This window comes from Leptodactylus fuscus, chromosome 1 (assembly GCF_031893055.1).
Source record: "Leptodactylus fuscus isolate aLepFus1 chromosome 1, aLepFus1.hap2, whole genome shotgun sequence".
In the NCBI taxonomy this organism is placed as follows: domain Eukaryota; kingdom Metazoa; phylum Chordata; class Amphibia; order Anura; family Leptodactylidae; genus Leptodactylus; species Leptodactylus fuscus.
The window spans coordinates 289,369,709-289,388,394 of record NC_134265.1 but is presented as its reverse complement, the minus strand read 5'-3'; the positions used below and the strand labels follow the sequence as shown (position 1 = coordinate 289,388,394).

The window sequence follows — 18,686 nt, the reverse complement described above, 5'->3', positions numbered from 1 at the left end:
AAGAGGTTGAGAAACTGTGACTAGTCATACAGTGTTCAATAAGTACATATGGCTAAGGCCTAGTTCACATCTGCATTCGGTAATCTGTCCGCATGGTGACACCCTCCCCGAACAGAGTATAAGCCCCCCTCGACTTATACTCGAGTCAAGCGGCAAGACACCTGAGTGGTGAAGCAGTGCTGTACCCTGGACCGCCCCAAAACATCTTTTGCTGCTCCAGCGGCCACCCACAGTCAGCAGCGGGCCTCTACTTGCTTGCTCTCCAGACCCCACCCCTCCATCACACACTGGGTGATGTGACCACATAAGCTCAGGCCCGCACCCAAACTAACACAGAAGAGTGTCTGCTCTTAAAACAACCAGAGCAGCGTTCTCCTGCACTGGTTTAGACGTCTTTGTCCCAGCGCAGGTGGCGTCATCACGCCTCCTATGCTGAGACGCAGACGTCTTACTGTCGGGTGAACAGGAGGCGGCAGCAGCGGCGTGGTCGGTAAGTAAAATAGCTTTTTTTTTTTTTTTTTAAAGAAAATGCCGCTACTTGCTGGAGTATCCCCAGTAGGTAGCGCTAACTTTACCAACCTCCCTGGGCCTGCTCACTGCCGCCCCCGCTTCCCCTTCTACTATAGGCCGTGGAGGCCGACAGTGAGCAGTCCCGAGGTGGCGTTTTGGTTGTCTGCCTGCCCCTTCCCTGAGCTTCAAGGGTGGGGCTCCCCCCCCCCCCTTGGAATTCAGACCGACTGCAGGCTAAGAAAAAAAAAAACAAAAACCACACACCACCAAAAAACAACCTAGTCCTTAGGCCAAGTTCACACGTGAAAAAAGCTAGCTGATTTTGTCACTGATTTTTAAGCCTCGCTTTTTTTGGACGCTGTTTTTTGCATTGGACGCTGTTTTTGACGCTTTTTCGGTCGCTGTTTTTTTGAAGCTTTTTTTTTTTTTTTTCGGCAGCCCATTTTTTAACTAGCCAGCCCACTGGGCATGGCCAAAACCAACCCCTTTTTGTCTGTAGGCGCCATTTTAGCACACATCTCCAACTGAGCAGAGCTCACTGCTAATTCATTTTTTCAGGCAGAAAACGCCTGAAGAAAGGTCATGTCGCTTCTTTTTCTGCTAGCAAAAAAAGCTAGCAATAAAAAAAGCTAGCAGAAAAAAAAAAGCTAGCAATTCACATAGGGCTCCATTTTATGGAGGCTGATTTGGCCGCGAAATCAGCTGTCAAAATCAGCGTCCATGTCCCCGTGTGAACTAGCCCTTAAGCTCAGGGAAGGGGCAGGCAGACAACCAAAACACCCCTCCCCTTCCCCAGCACCAGGTGTTACTGGCCCCAGATGACATCTCCTGATGGCACTATGTTTGTGCTTAGATCACCACTGCAAGCACCTACTGGTCTCAGCAGTAATATGTATGCAAATGTTATGTGACTGCCAAGACCAATGGGATACAATCCATTTGTGTATAATACATTGCGGAGGCCAGAGGTGACCTGAGCACAAACAGAATGTCATGCATCCCCCCCCCCCCTTCCCTTCGGCTTATACTCGAGTCAATAAATTTTCCCAGCTTTTTGTGGTAAAATTAGGGGCCTCAGCTTATATTTGGGTCGGTTTATACAGTAAATACAAATTATTCATACATATATAAAATACGACTACTGCCATCGAAAAATGGTGGAAGTGTAGGACAGGGCACTTGCAGACACATTTGCACACAAGATAAAATTTCAGTTCCACCTCACAAGGGTGCTGAGCATGCACCCCAAGTGTGTTTTAGATTACTAACAAGTGTAACAATTTATTTAAAGGGATATTCCCACCTGGGACATCCATACACTAGGTCATTAATATGAAGAGAATGAAGAAGGAAAGAGGCAGCTCCATTCTCTGTATAGTGGCCAGACTAGGTAACTGCAGATCAGCTCTCTCCCACTTCTGTGGAAGTTAAGCAGTAAGCAGAAGCGACTATTCAGCTGCTACAGAGACAATGCCCTCCTTATAATCCCCCCCCCCAAACAAAACAAAACAACCCACACCACATCTTGCTTGACTAGGAAAGTTAAAGATTTTACAGGCTAAAAATTCCAATGACCCTTGCAACAGACAGGTCATTATCAGACCTGTGGTCATCTGACATCTGGCACTCCCATTCTTTAGCTGACAAACTACAGCAGGAAGCAGATAGCGCTGTTTTGTGTAGTGGCCTGAACAGGTATTGCAGATCAGCTCCCATTTATTTGAAAGGGATGTAGGATGCAGAAATGGAGTTCTGTTGTCCGCTTCCCGACACATCAGCTGCTAAGAACAGCTGATCAGTAGGGATACCAGGTGTCAGCCTTTAGGGACCTAGCCTTAGGTCATCATTATTTTTAGCCTGGAACACAACTGATTAATGACCAAACAGTCAATAATAAAAAAATCCTTTAATATACAGACATTCCAGAAGGTTTAAAACATACAAATGTGTAATGATAGTCATCTTCCTGCCACTGTGGTTGCTCTAAGTCTAGCCATTTATTCTGTTCTATGGATGAGAATTTATAACGGGCTCCACTAGAACAGCTGCTTTATAAGCTAGAAAGAGAAGAATACTCAAGGTGCAATGCCATCCTGCTTTTCATATCAACCCAAAGATTAGAGGAGCCTGAGGACAAGCCAGCAGGTCTCTGCCTCAGGACAGTAGAATGGGATATTAACAAGTATGAGGGGCCCTTTACCATCCAGTGTATGCACATCCCCTTGTACATGCCTCTGCCTATTCTGCAAGAATTGTGTACCTGCTGCAGATTCAGTATGCAGATCCCGTTACTATGCTGTCAATTACACTTGTATTTTGCAAGTTTACTAAATGCACATAGGAACATGTGGCAAAATTAAACAGGTTGCCCACTTTCAGACCGAAGTTACTGTTTCTATAATAAGTGCTACAATTTTCTTATTTACTTTCTGTATAAATGCCTCACGATTTCGTATATTTCCGCTTGCTTTTATTCTGCTTCCTCCTAGTGGATAAAAATCAGCACTGGTCATGTGATCTAATGTCCATGGTCATGTGATACACACAGGTGCATGGCTTGTTACCAGGCAGATGTCGGATTACTGTGCAGTGACTATAATGACCTGGCATCCGTGTGTCCATCACATGACCATGGACTGATTTTTATTCACTAGAAGCAAGCAGAGCTCTAGAAAACCATTAGGAATTAAAACAGAGTATTTGAAAATTGTACAATATCAATATTTCAATTTGGTCTGAAAGTGACCAACCCCTTTAAGGACTGACCACTGAGATTATTCTGCCCCAGGTTTGTGTGCGGAAAGTCTGCAGATTTTATAGTAATGGGAAAGTGAATCAGAAATTACAAGACGCCCTCTGTCTACAGTCTGCAGGAGAATAGTAAAAAACTGACCTATGGTGTACAATGTAAATCTGCAGCATGTCAATTTACGCTGCAAATTTTTACAGATTTCCCTTTGCAAAACATAAACTGAAGTGTGAAACTAAATCTGCACAATATGGAAGTAACCCAAGACCCATCAGCTTATGAACTGAATAATTCAGGAGCCAAGACAAGTCACCAAATAGTATAATGGCCCTCAGAGTCTCCCCACAGTATGGTGCTCTCCCCAGTGGCCTGCACAAACTGAATAGCAAATGCTGTTAGTGCTGCACCTCCAGTTTATAAAATAACATTTTTTATTGTATATTATAGTCTGTCACCAGAACCCACCATAGCAAACTAGCACAGCAGATAGGTTAGGGTCACCCAACACGAGTTGCCACCTACCTATTTGTGGGCAACGGAATACTCTTGTTGTGGCAAGGACCAATTTGTAATACTGACAAAACGGTGATAACTTGGCACCGGGTCAGTTTGATTCATGTGACAGAGTGCAAAGATACTGCAGTTTGCCAATACTGCAAATGAACTCTTGGCACAACGAAAGAGTTTCCAGTGCCCTTAAATAGAGCACTAACAATTCCCTCATTGCTCCAAAGAGCTCCTCTACATATTGGCAACTACAGCAATATCCTGGCAATTGAGACAAGGGAGGCACCATTTGATTCAGGTGACTCTAACCTATTTGCAGGACTGGGTTGAAATGTTGAATCCTGGTGATAGACTCCCTCGAAATAGAGTATGGTGGCGGCGCTACTTGCAAATGGTGCCAAGATTAAAGGCCCTAGTGCCACTTGCATTATAGACTTGAACAAGTAATCTCTGGCAACACGTTGAGAGCAGGGATCCTGGTGTTGTAGGATACCTGAGAATCCCATCTTTCAGAAGACTCTAGAATCAGTGTTGTATGTTATAAAATGTCTGAGACAGAACTGTTTGAAGTTACCTTCCCCAGCCTCAGGTTCCCTGTATTATACAAGATCCTGGACTCCGAGAGAAGGATTGCACAGATTTCAGCTACAAGTACAGATAAAAGGGAAAGTGTAGGATTTCAAAGAAAGGAGCCAAAATTTGTCAATAAGATTATATGAACACATTTATTAGTCACAGATTTAGCCAGAAAATGGAAAGTTGTTTGAGATCTCATTCAGGGCTCGTTCACACCTGCATTCTCCTCTCCGTACTGCAGGTTTCCGTTTCCTGCATAAAACAGAGGCAGGAGACAGAAACCTGCAGGATTCTCTCTCACCCATTCATTTGAATGGGTGAGAAAGCTGTCCAGCCGTGAGCGGCGGTGAGCGTTTTATGCTCTCTGCCGCGAAACCGGGTTTTATAATCCGGACACAGAGTCGGACATGCAGTACTCTGTGTCCGGATTAAAAAAAATCTGGTTTCGCGGCGGAGAGCATAAGACGCTCACCGCCGCACTCGGTCTGTGGTTTCCGTCTTCTGGCATGCAGCATGCAGCAAAATCTGCAACAAAAAAAGCTGTGTTTCCGCAACGTGGGGCCTCAGCCTAAATATAAACTTTCTGGGGCCATATATTTTGAATGGATTGGTCTAAATTTTTCAAAAGCACGGGGAACAACCACAGCAGTCATTTTGCGCTTTGTGACCGAGTATTGTTTTATAAATGCTGTGACAAAATAGGATCAATTCTTTCAGCATACACAGACGTTAACCAGTGACACATTAGCCGTAGGTGGCATATAAGTATAAACAAAAACACTACTACCCACCTGGATGACCTTTACACTCCCCTTGCAGAACATGTGAGCCTGGTTGTTTGTATATTATGAGGCCAACTGGCAGTGCTCGTTCTACCTGGCACTCAATCCTTAGATAGTGGATTGGTGTACACACAAAGCAAGTCACGCTATCAAATTATAAGTTTGCAATATATTTTATTCCTTTTCAAAAATAGTAATAAATCTTAAAACTATTGTCAAAGTTTTGAATTCTGTTTTTCGGTATATAAAGAAAAAAACCAAAACAAACCCACCAGTGTGTCGAGGAGGACCTTCACACTACATTTCTTCGTGTCTGTTAGCACCCATCAGATGTTATATGTTAACAATGGACACAGATCAGTCAAAATTGATATCAATGGGATTTATACTGTTGTCCATTTTTATCAAATCTGTCACAGGTCCGTTATTTTGGCAGCAATAACGGGACATTTGTCTACATTCATAATAATGGACTTATGATGGATTTGAAGTGTTCGATCTTTATTTATTTGACATTAATGCAAAGGATGCATGACAGATGGTAAACAGTCACCTGTTATTTCTATCCGATTTTTTTTTTCCTGTGCATACTCAGGGAAAAAAACAAAACAAAAAAACCGTATCATAGACTTCCAACAATGTGAACCTATCCTAAGCTTTTAGAAAGGCTAGCCTCAAGTTCCCACTGGAAATCAGTGCAAACACAAAATAAAGTAAAACCTAAGCATTAAAACAGTATGCAATTTTTATCCAATTTTTCTTGTCATTATACACAATCGTGCATACTGGAATACATTACCTTGACTCAGAGTAATGATCAATGCCAGGACAGTTGTTCGTTGGGCGTCTCATGCGCTTTCCTTCTGCTCTATGGCGGTCGGAGGATATACACCTGTCTGCAAGCAGGCAAGTTGCAATCCACCTGTTTCTTAGTCTTTTTGAGCAGCACCCAGCATAGCTGCTACTTCTCTGAGCGCCCCCACACATTCTCTTGAGTAAGTCGCAAAATAAGAGAAAGTCCTGCAATGCTTATCCCATTAATACAGAAACAAGTCCACCTTTAGCATATGGAGGAGAAACACATCAAGATCCCAGGCTGCCAGAACAGGCTCACTCCTTCCCAAGTTGTGTCTAGCACGCACGGATGGTAACATGCTGACAGGTACGACGTGCTGCTTTCTAGTTCTCCAGTAACAGACCATACATTGAAGTATTTGCAAGTCACAAGACTCAGACATATGTTTGGCAGAAGGCAGGGCTTCAGTAAAAGCACACCCTCTACAGGAAGACTAACACCACTGGACAGCCTGCTAAATGACTGTCATGTGAGAAGTATTCATGTGACAATGCAGTGGTTGTGCCGCTCTTATGTGTGGTTATACAACTACCTGTCCTGCAAGTCTGGAGAGAACGCTGCAGGACGACTAGTCACAGGCATCTGCTCACAGAGACAGCGCTGTGGCCTCATCGATGGGACAATCAATAACTATGACACAGTATAATACAGCAGCTCAAGAACACTTCTGAGAGTAGCTGCCTTTTCTTAAAACTTTGGACATTAAGGAACTCCTGACATAGCTTAGGCTAGGTTCCCACCTGCACCTGTATTAAAAATACCAACAAAAAAAAAAAACAGGACTTTTTTCTTTTCTGCTTTTTAAGCAGGTTAAAGAGGACCTTTCACCACTTTTGGGCACATGCAGTGTTATATACTGCCAGAAAGCCGACAGTGCGCTAAATTCAGCGCACTGTCGGCTTTCCCGATCTGTGCCCGCTGTAAAGAGCTTACGGTGCCGGTACCGTAGTGCTCTATGGTCAGAAGGGCGTTTCTGACCATTAGCCAGAGACGTCCTTCTGCCTCGCGGCGCCTATCACACTGTGCTGTGGAGTGGGGAGGAACGCCCCCTCCCTCTGCTCACAGCGCTCGTCCATAGACGAGTATTATCAGGAGAGGGAGGGGGCGTTCCTCCCCGCTCCACAGCACGGCGCGATAGGCGCCGCGAGGCAGAAGGACGTCTCTGGCTAATGGTCAGAAACGCCCTTCTGACCATAGAGCACTACGGTACCGGCACCGTAAGCTCTTTACAGCGGGCACAGATCGGGAAAGCCGACAGTGCGCTGAATTCAGCGCACTGTCGGCTTTCTGGCAGTATATAACACTGCATGTGCCCAAAAGTGGTGAAAGGTCCTCTTTTAAGTTTCAATTCTTTGGGTCCCCAAGTGTACAACACGGTATACTAATTTCAACAATGGGACCCTATATGTGCCACATGCCACTGAATGAGTAAATAAGTATTCCAGGTAATGGTTTATGAAGTCCTAGCCTCAGAAATCACTCCAATACAGCTAAGGGTATATGGGCACATTTATTAAAGCATTAGTAGCACTAAATTTTTTTTTATTTTTTGCCCAGAAAACCCCTTTAAGAAACCTCAACAAGTCGTCTCCAGCCAACTACGACCCCATTTCGCCGCCTCAAAACTCCTTGAACTATCCTCCTATCACCCAACATCTTTGACAGACTACACTCAGGCCTCCGACCCCATCATTCCATCAAAAATGCCCTAATTCCCAAAGCCAAACGGCACTACTCTGTTCTCTTCCTTGCCCTTTCCCCTTCCTCTTCAACACATTTAACCCCCCCACCCCTTTTGTTACAAACTTGCTCCGTTCTTGGCATCACAGGCTTGGCCCTCTGCTGGATACATTCATACCTAACCCGCCACACATTCAGCATCTCCATATCACACACCACCTCCTCAACGTGCCCCCTGTAGGTGTCTGTCCATCAAGGCTTTGTCTTATGACCCTTCCCATTTTCCATGTCCACCCTCAGCCAACTTTCAGAATCACATGGTTTTCAATACCACGGTTATGCTGACAACACTAAGCATCTCTCTGGACCAGACACTATTGCTCTGTTGTACAGAGTTCCAGAAAGTCTAGCAGCCAGCCATAACCTCCATCCTCTTCTCCAGCTTTATCAAATGCAACATGGAGAAACCAGACCTCATCATCCCCCCTACCTAACCCAACTATCAAAGTTAAGGGTGTCACACTTGACCCAGTCCCACAAGTCTGTTGCCTGGGGGTACCCTTGATTCTACCCTATCCAAGCCCTGAACACCTCCTGCTGTTCCAACTCAAGAACATTCAGCAAATCTGCTCCTTCCTCACCGCTGACACTACAAAAATGATAGTCAATGGCCTCAAACTCACACAGACTACTGTAATACCTTTCTCCATGGCCTCCCAGCAAATGCTCTTACCCCTTCCCAAGTCCACCCAAAGCAACTCGTTTAATCCCCATTTCTCAGACAACCCGCTTCCCCCTCAGTCAATCCCTTTCCTGAGTAGAGCTAAACATGTTACTACTGACATACAAAGCCACCCACAACTTGTCCCCTCCATACATCTCTGACCAAATTTCCTGCTACCTACCCAGAGGTAACCCACGTTCTTCACTAGACCTCCTACTCCACTCTTATCTTTTCTGTTCTACGCACAACTACCTCCCAGATTAGTTCACCTCTTTGGGAAGGTTTACAACCTTCAATAAAACAACGGTCACCACACTACCATCTCAACAGCTCCTGCCCTCACTTACAGCCCCCCTTATATCATATATTGTAAGCCCTTAGAGGCAGGGTCCTCTATCCCACTGTACCAGTTGGTCACTGTTAGCTTTGTACAACACCAGGGAATTAATGGTGCTCTAAGGCTGGGTTCACATGGGGCTTTTTGGTCTGGATTTTGCTGCCAAATCAGTCAAAATCCAGCAAAAAAAAAAAAAAGGGTTCCTTTTTCCACGAGCAACATGCCCTTTCTTCAAGTGGATTCCGCAGCTGATCTATAAACACAGACTGAAAATAATTCAACAAGGGTACGTTCACATGGCAGAAACCAAATTCTGCGCAGCTAGCCGCGACCTGATGCCGGCGCAGTGCACTAGCATTCAGTCATGGCATTCCGCTCCTGAATAGGCCTAAATGTGGGCCTAATCTGGAGGGAGTCTCACACCGTGGAATCTGTGGGAACAAGGGGCATCTCGCTTCTTCTTTTTCCCGCTAGTGAAAAAAAAAACGCTAGCAGGGAAAAAAAGGGAGCAGCTCCCATTCAAATGAATGGAAGCCTTTTTGCAGGCAGATTTCACGTCAAAATCCACCTGCGAAAAAACTCTGTGTGAACATACCCTAAATGACTCCAGGCATATGAATGTGTGCTTTGCCAGTGTCCTAGTATTTTTAATTGCTAGCACATTAACGCACTCCTTCCTATACTCCGTACACATAACAGTGTATTTTTTACAGGTCTGCGTAGGAAGCTTGGGGACAAAAGTCAAGACAGGTCCTACGCCTTTCAGTTTTGCAGCCTGGGCTCAGTGCAACAATAAATGGGTCCATGGATGGAGGGCCACTTTAGCCATAGGATAAATGGTGCACTTTTGCCATGCCTTATGGTAGTCAGGCCCCCTTGGGACAGTCCACCATTTAGAGTGCTATCTGCATGCTTTGGGCACAAATGAATTTAATACATATGGCCCCTGCCTCTTGCTTTCAGTATCTGCAGAGCAGTAGGCATGATGTGGTGATGTCACTTATATCGGACCTGCTACCCCCTGAAGCCTCTGGAGAAACAGAAGAGAATTGGGGAACATAGAAAAGTTATTACACCCTTTGCTTGTTCCATTCTACTGTGGGAACAACCAGGAGGGAGACATATTATAATGTCTGAGAGGCCACAGGTTAGTGCCTGATGCCACTCTAGGGGCTGCTCAGTAGACATATTGTGAGAGCCACTAAGGCGGCATTATAACTCCAGGTCAAGTATGTTTCAGTGATAGATATGGGGAGGTTTTGGGGTGACACATTGCTGGGCCCACTGATTAAACCTTTGCACTGAGCCCACTAATGTGCTAAAACAGCCCTGCAAGGATGACACAGGAATATCATCCATGTACAGTGTTCACACAGACCCACAGATGCATATATCTGTTTGCAATCCATATTATTTCAAGTAAGGGCATGTTCACACAAGATTTTTCTTGTAGAGTTTTTCTGTGCCACAGATTCTACATCCCCCCAACGAAACCCATGTAAAAGATCAAAAACAATTGACATGTCAATTCTTGTCAGGGACACAGAGCCTGGTGGAGTAATCCATAGCTACGCAAACTGCAAGTCCAAAGCAGAAGATCAGCTTCAGATTTCAGGCACGGATTCCACAGCAAATATACTTCAGATGTTTGTGAGGTGTTTTCACATAAAATCGCTTGAGTTTCATCTACAAGAAATGGGAGATTTACCAAATCTAAATACAGTCTATTTTGAGGACACAGACTAACCTCACCAATGGATTCCTTGCCACCTGCAATACTGTATTCACATGGAGTTTTTTGGTCAGGAAACGGACTCAAATTCCTCCTCCAAAAAACACCTCACCAAACAGTCCTATGGTGAGGCGTTTTTAGGAGGAGGAATTGGAGTCAGTTTCCAGACCAAAAAATTCCGTGTGAACATAATATTTTTTTCGGCACCGTTGTGTACACTGTAACACTGCATTTCTATGAATCAGTGTTCATTCAGTTTTTTTCTTCTTCAGACAGACCATGAATATGGCCATGTGAATTAGGTCTTAAGATTTTCTCAGGTATAACATTTAGGAACTTTGGAAAGGTCTATATCTGGAGGGGGAAGGGTTGTCATTAAACATCTGGTGTCTGTACCATTGCACTCAGGGTGCGCACACAATACCAGCTCCTTCCCGTCTCCTGATGAGGCTTAGCATTACAGCTATGTTGAAACGCGTTGAGACATGTTTAATGTAGATTGGAAAGTAATCATTATTAAAGGGCTTTAGGACACAGCAAACAAGTAGGCTGTAGCCCTGGTCTGCAATAATCTCCATCAGGCATCACATGGCGGCCTGGATGACACTGTACTAGAGCTATAGGAGGCCAAGGAAACACAGTGGAAAAACACTCAGCATTGAACAGTACTAACAAAGTCAATGAGATTTTGGTTAATCTCATCCACATATTATGGGGGAAAAAAAAACAACACAAAAAAAACACAGCATGTTAAAGGCCAGTTCACAGTTTTTTGCAGGTCTGATTTTGAGGGGAAATCCACCTCAAAATCTGCCTAAAAAAAAACAACAAAAAACCAACATGACCTATCTTCAGGCGGATTCCGTGGCTGAGTCAGCTGCGGCCACAGTTGAAGATTCCCTGCTGATTAGGCCCAGTCATCCAGGCTTAATCAGGAGTGGGATGCCACGACTGAACGCTAATACACTGCATCGGCATCCCGTCACAGCTAGACGCACAAAAAAAGCTGGCAGCATAAAAGGAATTTCCCCTTCCTTTTCTACCATGTGAACAGGCCCTAAAAAGTTTTTCATCCTTCATTCATAGGATAGAGGATAAATACCAGAGGTAATAGGGGGTCTGACCACTGAGACTTCCACCATTCCATAGTCCTTCTCTCCCCCCTGCACACTCAGTCTGACTATAGCCAGGTAGAATGTAGGTGCAACAGGTGGTGGACAATGCTCGTATTCACTTCAATAGGAGTACCGGAGATTGCCAAGTGCTGTACTTCAGATATCTGTCATTTCCACTGAAATGAATGGGAGTGCAGTCCACCACCAGCCAACAAGACAAGGCCAAGTCAACCTGTCATTGGCTACAACAGAAGAAAGTGAAGGTCCTGGAGTGGCCATCTCAGTCTCCTGACCTCAATATCATTGAGCCACTCTGGGGAGATCTGAAGAGCACAGGACATGCAAGACAGCCCAGGAAATTACCGGAACTGGAGACTTTTTGCCAAGAAGAATGGGCTGCTTTACCATCTGAGAAAATAAAGCGCCTCATCCACACCTACCATAAAAGACTTCAAGCTGTCATTGATGTTAGAGGGGGCAATACACGGTATTAAGAACTGGGGTATGTAAACTTTTGAACAGGGTCATCTTGATGTTTTTGGTTGTCATTATTTAAAAAGAAAAAAAAACAAAACACAGAAGTTTGACAATAAATGGCTTCACCGAACCACTAACCATGAGTGGAGATAAAGGTTTTGTGTAGAGATGAGCAAACACTATTCCAAAAAGAAAGCGAGTAGCACGCTGCCTTAGAAATGAATGGAAGTGGGCGGCAGGCAGACTTTGCCGGCAGCTTAACCCCCCCCCCCCCTTTTTATTGAGCTATACCATGGTAATGTGCATTAATCTTTGATCTTACAATGGGCTGTACCTGCAATGGAATACAAGCATAAAAGCTAAGGCTGGGTTCACACCAGTGCTTGTACGCCACTTGGGGGTTACTTCATTATAGTCTATGGGTCCACAGGTAATCGCTTTTTTAAGCGGATTAGGTTTCCATTTACGGGGTCCCAAAGCGGATCCCCCGAACGGAAACTCGAATGCAGGTGTGAACAAGGAACACATATATAAAAATAAACACACACACTTTTTTTTTGCACTCACACAATTTTTCTGATGTGTTGATGAACCTTTTTGCAAGGGAATATACATTGTAGGTGTCAATCTACTGCAGGAAACTGTACACATATGGCATATATCTGAACCAGTGACAGTATAAGAGACTATGATTCATCTTGATACGCATACATACAAAGCTTCCCATCCATTTACATACAATACAGCACAAATGGGGGCAAATATCATAAAACAATACAGTCTCTTAACAACAGCTTGAAGTCCAGAGGTCAAACTCCTGGCTAGACATCAGGTCTAGTATTTGCAGCTTTATCTTTAAGTGTCTTGCCTGAATCTACACCTCAATCCCTCCAAATATTGTGCACATAATAAGCAAATCTCTGTTATCCCATTGCCCAAGTCAGGATTACAAGGGCAGCACTGCTGACAGAGGGCACAGGGCCAGGATGGGCTAGATGTCTGTCAAAGCAAAAAGGAAAATCTTGCTCAGCTTTACATTCCGCTATATTCCTACGTCTGGCGCTTCGTGCATGTGATCTGGGGTGAAGAGCAGGCCAGCCACCGGGATCTAAGTATAGTATCTGCACTGAACCGGTGACACCTCCTGAGGTCCTGCCCTTCTAAGAACCTTCTACCAGTGAGCACCTTGATAAAACACAGCCCAAGCATTTCTAAGGTGTCACATGGGAAGAGGGGGGGGGGGTTTCTAAAGTGGCATTTGTGTAAAAATGCATTAGAGCAAATTCTGAAAGTCTTGCAATGTATTAGGACTCTCACCTGTGGGATCTTCCACATGTATTGAATGTACCTCGAATTTTATTGAGGACTCCGATCTACAATAACTGTACAATATTGAGTCAGGATTGCTGATATGTGAATAACCAAATATAAAGTGTAGTGGCATGGCCTGGCATATAAATTAAGGGAACGTAGTATGTAAAAACAGACGGGTTCTAAAATAATCATACATGAATCATGATCAAGGTAAAAATGATCAATTCATTGTGATATTAATCATGATCTCCCAGCCCTAAAATATCAGTAAGGCGGATTTTGGCACAGAATCCACATCATAATCCTCCCCCTCACAATGGTGGTCTATGGAGACCACTAGCAGCATGTAGCCGCTAGCAGAAAAAAGCAGCAAGCTGCCATTTCTTCAGGCGGAATCCATGGCTGATTCAGCCGCAGCATCTGAACGCTCCGGGCTAGGCTGATTCATTTGGGCCTTTTTTAAAAAAAATTTTTTTATGTAGATTGTGAACCCTACATAGAGCTCACAATGTACATTTTTTCCCCTATCAGTATGTCTTTTTAAAATATGGCATGAAAATCCACGCAAACACGGGGAGAACATACAAACTCCTTGCAGATGGTTTTTTGCCCTTGGTGGGATTTGAACACCAGGACTCCAGTGCTGCAAGGCTTCAGTGCTAACCACTGAGCCACCGTGTGGCCACACATTTGGGCCTTAACCTGGAGCAGAAAGCCGTGAGAGGATGCCATGCACTGCACACGCGGAATTGTGTGTGAACGTAGCCCAAGAGCTAACAAAATTCTTTATGGATTGTAAATCAAATCACAACCACTAGGTGGCAGTATATAGGTATTAATAGTATAATATTCTTGCTGCCAGGTCACTAATATAGGGCACGTTAGCCACTAGCATGAACTGTGTTTTTACAATATGGTTTTTTTTTTTTTTTTTTTTTTTTTTAATGCTAGCACAGATAGGCTCATTTTATATCACAACCGTATCACACTGCACTTTGTAATAAGCTATGTTTGTTTTTAGCCCAAACATTGCAAACACCGGACCTGTTTGGGGTTGGTTAAACAGTTGGCCAGCAGAACATGTTTTAGACCACGTACAAGCCAGGTGTTACTGTGTCACAGACATAACGGTTCCCCGAATGGTCCATGGAATCACAGACATGGAAAACAAAGGCGTCAAATAATGCACAATGAACAAAAAAGCCACCATTTACACCAAATAGCACAACTTGCTATAATTATTTCATAAATGTGCTCCAGTCTTTAATGTTGTCCCCCCTCCCCACCAGAGAAGACACCCTCTATGATTGGCATAAGGCCACCTCTACAACCCGCTATGGAGTCATAGTCTTTACTTCTCCAACCGAGCAAGAGTTCTTAATTCCTGGAACCTGCACCTATTACATTTATAGCATATCCTGTGAATATGCTATAACACTCCGAGATGACAGTTGTTTCTAAGAAATCCAAAGACCCAGTGGTGTGGCTTATAGCCCTTAGTACTCGATTCACAGGAGAAGAAGGGAAATTGGAGAGCCTTCATGCCTCAAGGGAAAAATTCTTAAGATACATCCATATTGGTCACATGACCATGTCCTCACAGATTGGGGAGCAGCAACCTACACCCAATAGCTGTCGCAAGACGAGTTTCCTATTATAAGACAAAAACCAACTGCAGGTCATAGTTTTGTGCCAACTGTACTCTGAGGATCCTTTTAGCATCTATTAACCATGGTCAACCTTAAAATACAGATCAAGAATGCCCTTTGCCCTGTAATTACCACCTACAACTTAAGCTAGTTCACATGTGTTTGGGCACCCCAAAAAAACCTATTCACTTAAAAAGCAGTTACCCGCGGAGAGCCGTGGACCCCATAGACTATAATGGGATCCGCTGGATTTCCGCCTGACATTGTCATATTTTATGCGGAATGGGGGATGGAATCCCTGAGCAGTCACACAATGCTAGTGTGACTGCATGCGGATAGTAGTAATATGCTATACAGGTAAACACCTACACAACAGTGTCACCCAGTGGTTAACACAAAGCAATTCACAAAACTTGTTTGGAAAAGATTTCTTGCTGGAAGGTTCCTAAACCCCTTAAAACACTCTTGCAGGGGCAGCCAGGGAACATAAATTTTGCATCAAAGTCCAATTTTGTTGAAGAGAGAGTCAAACTTTAACCCACATGTAAATGAACCATTTAATGCACCCAGGGCATGGTTCAGACTACCTGAGCACCCATTTTCACCACCCCCAACAAAAACTGAATGGAACCAAATTGTAGCAACTACAGAGCCCTGCAGTGAATGATGGACCTGTGGCCTCATACTCATCAACCCCTATTGTGTGAGGCTAAACGCCACCAGATACCCAAAGATCAGTCGCCGCATTCGGACACAGATTCAAAAGGTTGGTTTTGATGAAAGTTTTCAAAGAAGACGACCACCTCAATATCCTCTCCAAAAGCCACAGTGTACACACACCCTTATACACAAATAGGCAGTGCTCAAAACACAACACAAGCCAATTTCTGTGTCGCTCACAAACTAGTCGGTGAACTAGGTTCTGAGAAGTCTGAGAGTCTCAGACTACTGCTTCCTTCTGCTGTGACGTCATGATACCACCTGTCAGTGCCGTACCTCCCATGAGGCGACCTGAAGCGACCGGGGGGGCGGCTTTCTGTCGTTCGCCTCGGGCGGCGAAAGGGGTAGGTTCACCCCTGCACCTGTTACCATGGTAACTGAAGCATATCACCTTTTTGATGATGGCCATTATACCGAAGACCTCTGGTGTGCTGGGCATCATCATGCAGGTGACAAGTATAGTAGCACACACTATTCACTACTAGTGAAAACCGCACACAGCTCTTCAAAGAGAAGGAAATAAAAAAAAAAAAAAAATGCACTGTATACACCCCCATCTGAGGTTAATGCCCCATGTAAAGAGAATTCTGGAGCTCACCATATATCCATTCTTGTGTCTTTGGGGTGCACGATCAATAGTCTCCGGACTCAATAGAGTATGATAACCAATATGCAAATATAGAAAATGAGCGGCATCTCTCCGGTTTTTAGATGTAAAATTTAACTTTTAAACCATCAAATTTTTTTTTAAAAAAATAAACAAACATACAGAAAAGAAATCTAACAAAAACAAAACAAACAAACAAAAAACCTAAAATAACCCCGCACCATGTAGCTAAAATACATTGCGAGGGAAGGGGGAATCCCTCCCCCCACCCCATTCAGATTTTGCAATTTTTTTTTCTTTATCTATTAAATCTATAGGGAAAGCGCACACAATTCTGCAGCTAAAACTAACATGCTGAGCTCTTCAGAAACACATAAATTTTTTGAAAATTTAACTTTTCCGCAGCTCTTTTATTTCCCCCTGCAATAAATTGGAGATTAACCAAGAACTCATTCACTTTGCTGGTACCATAAAAACACAGCTTTTTGTCCACAGTAGGCAAAAATGCTGCATTTCAACAGCATGGAGCCTTACCCTCAAAGTGATAATACGCCTTGTGGGTTATCAGTTCAGAATAGACATTGAGACGTAAATGTTAATGTTTGTATGATGAAAAGTTAGACAATTTTCCAATATACGGTATATAAATTCAAGATTTTCTAGATCTCTGCTTGCTTTGCTATCATTCATTCTGCTTACACCTGTGTTTGGGTTTCCATTTGGGGACCCCACGAGTGGAAACACCTACTCCGATAAAATAAATAAAGCGGTTTTCCATGGAAACCCGTGGACCCTATAGAATATAATGGGGTCTGACGGGTTTCTGCTTGCAGAACTTTTTGATCCACATTTTGATGGAAGGAATGCCTGAACAGGAAACGAGGCAGATGTGAACTTAGCCTTACTCCCAGTGGACAAAAATCAGTCCATGGTCATATGATGCACTTTCTATGGTCATGTGCTGGACATACAAGTGCGCAGCTCATTACAAGTCAGAGCTCTGATCTTTAAAGGGGTACTCCCACGTCGCATACTCACCCATCTTCGTTCCTCTAAAATCTTCTGTCTTCCGGCTTTGTTTCATCATTGGTGGGCGGGGTCACATATGCAAAGCCAAGCGGCGAGATGCCGCCGGCCCTGCGTGCGTGCTCATACACCAGTCTACCCTTCACAATGCAAATACAGACCCGACACCCTGCGGGTCTGTATTCACATTGTGAAGGCTAGACTGGTGTATGAGCGTGCACGCAGGGCCGGCGGCATCTCGCCGCTTGGCTTTGCATATGTGACCCCGGAGCGGAACAGCATCACTTCTGCCGCTGCTGTCTTCATGCAGGGCAGAAGCATAGCGATGTGCCTGTGTCGGCGTCTAACAGTCCCCAGCATCCGCCTATTACAGCGGATGCCGGGGAGTTAGACGCCGGCACAGGTGAAGCCAGCAACATCGCTATGCTTCTGCCCTGCATGAAGCCAGCAGCGGCAGAAGCGATGCTGTTATTCCGCTCCTCCGCCCCGGAATAGCAGCATCGCTCCTGCCGCTGCTGGCTTCATGCAAGGCAGAAGCATAGCGATGTTGCTGGCTTCACCTGTGCCGGCGTCTAACCCTGTATTGGCGGCCCCTTCCCCCAAAAGGTAAACTACCTCCCCCTCCAGGCTCGCTCCCGTGCACTTAGCCCCTCCTCCCTCCCCCCTCAGAGCAGGCAGACACATCACTTGACTCAGGAGCAGCTAGGTCAGGGCTGTGGCCACAAAAAAATGAATAAAGTAAGATAGTGGCCAAACAAAGCAATTTTGCTGAAGCATTGTATTTAGGAAAAGTCTTACATTCACATTAATAAGCATTATAGATAGGATCCTTGTGATGGGACAACCCCTTTAAGTCCTGAGCTGCAGAATGTGTGATCGTGCAGGACACTTACCTCTTTTCTGTGTCCTGCTGCAGTCTCTGCCTCTCAATGAAAACAATGGGAGGAATCTACTGATCATTTAGGGATCAGAATTGATCCCCTAAATCGGCAGCAAATTCCACCATGTTATACCAATATCACTGTTCTATCAAATGAGAGGGCTTTACAGTACAGGACTATGCAGGCTGTCACAGGGGTTTAGAAGTGTCCCATTGCTGCCAGTCATTTCAATGGGAGCTGTCAGACATCACTAAGATCTAGTGCTCAACTCTCTCCAGCTGGTTCCCATTGAGATGACTACAGCAGAGAACATCTACCTGCTGCTCCATTCAACGTAATGATTGGTGGGGATCCCAGCAGTCATACACCCAACAATCGACAAGTTACCCCCATCCTTACTGGCATACCCAAAGAACACAAGAACGCCGCCTTAGCACATACACT

General features: G+C 44.5%; 1 protein-coding gene across 5 annotated transcripts in view; it reads right to left on the bottom strand.

Annotated features, from left to right (window-relative positions):
* FNIP2 (folliculin interacting protein 2) overlaps positions 1–18,686 on the bottom strand; it is a 67,826-nt gene that overhangs the window by 40,119 nt on the left and 9,021 nt on the right. Inside the window, exon 1 of one of the 5 annotated variants that reach the window (XM_075288018.1) lies at positions 5,924–6,528. The exons of 3 other annotated variants lie outside the window; for them this stretch is intronic. In XM_075288018.1, coding sequence (XP_075144119.1) covers positions 5,924–6,111 — 188 coding nt within the window. In that variant the 5' untranslated portion in view covers positions 6,112–6,528. Of the gene's footprint in view, positions 1–5,923; positions 6,529–18,686 lie in introns of those variants that run through there. One more of the 5 variants, XM_075288026.1, reaches the window with a different exon arrangement.